Source organism: Salvia miltiorrhiza, chromosome 2, assembly GCF_028751815.1.
Source record: "Salvia miltiorrhiza cultivar Shanhuang (shh) chromosome 2, IMPLAD_Smil_shh, whole genome shotgun sequence".
Taxonomy (NCBI): domain Eukaryota; kingdom Viridiplantae; phylum Streptophyta; class Magnoliopsida; order Lamiales; family Lamiaceae; genus Salvia; species Salvia miltiorrhiza.
The window spans coordinates 38,594,512-38,597,403 of record NC_080388.1 but is presented as its reverse complement, the minus strand read 5'-3'; the positions used below and the strand labels follow the sequence as shown (position 1 = coordinate 38,597,403).

General features: G+C 39.9%; 1 protein-coding gene across 1 annotated transcript in view; it reads left to right on the top strand.

Annotated features, from left to right (window-relative positions):
• Nucleotides 1–2,389, top strand: part of LOC131008416 (8-hydroxyquercetin 8-O-methyltransferase-like) — a 10,227-nt gene extending 7,838 nt beyond the window's left edge. Inside the window, exon 2 of the mRNA XM_057935298.1 lies at nt 2,369–2,389. Coding sequence (XP_057791281.1) covers nt 2,369–2,389 — 21 coding nt within the window. The remainder of the gene's footprint in view (nt 1–2,368) is intronic.
• The last annotated feature ends 503 nt before the right edge of the window (nt 2,390–2,892 follow it).

Genomic DNA, 2,892 nt, shown 5'->3' with positions numbered 1-2,892 from the left:
TTGGTATAGTTTTTGAGTATTTTCAGGGCAAATCAAGAGTTGATTGGAGAATTGTGAGAGCATAGGATCGAAGTACGTCTCGAGAGGAATCCATGAGCGTGAACGGCGCCCGAATCGGAGCTCGGACGAGGGAGAACGGGGCCGACAAAGTCAGCCGCGCACAGAGGCCGCGGCCGCGGTCACGCGTTCGTGGGGAAGGTATCGCCCGCGGTCACCACCCGCGGCCGCGGGGTGGGACCGCGGGCTAGGTGCTCAATTCCAGGGGTGTACCGCGGTCACCACCCGCGGCCGCGGTCTGGGACCGCGGGTCCCCCCCACGGTCACCACCCGCGGACGCGGGGCGGGACCGCGGGTTCCCTGAGTTTTGCCCACGTTTGAACACCACGGGCGCGGGCCATGACCTCGGGAAAAGAGCGGAGTCGCGTTTTTCAGCCCTTAAACCCCATTTTTTCCCCTTTTTCTCTCATTATTCTTCTTCTCCATCACTCATCTTCCCCAACACTCCACACACAAAACCCTAGCCTCCTTTAACACACCCATCTACCATTGAAGACCATTGAAGAGAAGAGAAGGAAGAAGAAGCTCATAAATAGGATTTGTCATTTCTTACTCTCTCTTTCATTATGTACACCTTTAACTTTGATTTATTGTGTTTGAACATGTTAGGCTAAATTTCTCTTTGATTTGGGGATTAGGCTAGATGATTATTGTAATGGATTGATTATTTATGCTCAATATAAATCTTGTTTGTTCATTTGCACATTATCTTTTCAAACCCTTGATTTATTTCTTGTATGGATTGTTGGCCACATTCTATGCATTTCTAATTTGCACTTTGAATCGGGAGAGGATAATTGCAATAGATAAGGTGTTTGAAACATATCAATTCGATAACCGGGAGGTTGAGAGTTGGGTGAGAGTATGTCGATCTTTGTGTGCTTTTGGGAGTTATAGGTTAGAAGTTGACCGGGGACGGCAATTATGACCCGTAATCTACCGCTCTAGTCGTCCGGGAGGGGGCTAGAACTAGTTGGGAGATCACTCTAGATAATTAGGATTGTCAAGATTAATATTGAGCTATAATTGAAGTCTTTTGCTTAATCATCGATGCCTAGTCCCTAAATCACCTTAATCATCTTATTAATCCACTTGCTTATTTGGTTTTATTTGTCTTTGCACTTGTTAAGTAATTAGTAGATAATCAAACCAATCACTCCATCGTTTAGTCTAAATAGCTATAGCATAATGACTTAGGATAATCACTAGATTGAACTACTAATCCTTGTGGGATACGACCTTGCTTCCATATATTACAACTACCCGTATACTTGCGGCGTGGTGAAAATATTAGCGAACAAATAGTTGAAAACAATGCATCAACTTTTGACAATGAGATTATTTGCCGTAAATGCATGGAAATTGGCAAGAGCTGTGAATAGTAGCCTATGTGCTAGCCCATTTGACCAACAGCAAGAATAGATTTGCTGTCGTGTAGTTCAGTTTGGAGGGGAGTTGGTGGCTGCCAATTGCCAAGTGTGGCTAAAAGTTGAAAAAACTAAATGTAGGAGCATGGCTCTTGATGGGAGTCTAAGTGAGGTGAGTGATGATTTGACAATTAAAACTGTCTCATAAAAGAATTGTATCTGTAAAAATCTTTCAGGATAAAATTGTCGAAACTGTAATAATTCTTCAGGATTTGCTAATTAAAAGCTCGTGAAAATACTTGAATGTTAAATTAAATAAATATGTAATGCATATAAATTTAATAACTAAATTTACCAAAGCTTTTGTAAATTATTTTTGTTGGAATTAAAATAAATTCTTTTTCTCAATCCGGCGTGAATCTTCTTAAATCTAAGTTCAAAAATACTCTAAATATAGCTACGAGGAAACGGGGTGTTACATTCCTCCCTCCTTATAAAAATTCCGTCCTCGGAATTGCATACTTGGGAAATCTAGTTTTGAGTACTAGACATTCACTATCAGTGCACCTACATAGCTTGATGCTTATCACATTTTCTAATCGTGAGAATGCTACGTCTCATGTCTCGAGAACTGTTGACAAACGAACTCATTCTAATAATATTGTGCTTATTGTGATGGAAGAAAAATCTTATTGTGGCAACTACATAGTGAGAGTCTCTATATATTGTGATGATGCTCTACAAACATTAAAAATCTAAATTGACAATCACTGAGATCATAGTCATGTGGGGTGGCCAGACCCAGCACAACGAATCTCTCAGTTAAATGGGAGCTTCGCCCCCAATCATGTCAACTTCTTATCTCTTATAAAGCTCTAAGTCAACTTCTAACTTAAAGCACTTACTTCTAAGTACTTTAATCATAAATCTTTGGTATCATATAGGTCCATTCTATGTCGTTCTAGCGGTGCTATCACGACTAACATTCTTAAGACATTCTTGGGTGGTTCTCAAACGGTTTGTAAAAGAACTTATCATTCTAATCATATAGGCAGTGAACCTAAAATGATAACATAAAGCTTTCTCATCATTCATTCATACATACATACATATATTTGCTCTCTTTGAAATTTTGAGTCATATGGACATTAAATGTCCCTTTCATGAAAAACTTTGCTTATGCCGGAAAGATTCAAGGAATCTAACTCGACCATACATACATACATACATTGATTCGTTAAGGGCTCGGGTTGTCCCAAACACGAAATACATTCATTGAGTTGTTATGGGTTCGGGTAGTCCCAAACATGACAAAAAGCATTCACATAACATCATAAATATAAGGCGCGCATTTTCTTGAAAATTTTCATAACTTTGAATATACATATATATTTTGAAATTATTATCGTACCTTAGTTGCGGCAGTGTGACGGCGAGCTGAGGGCTACTGACATTCTTAGAAATCTAG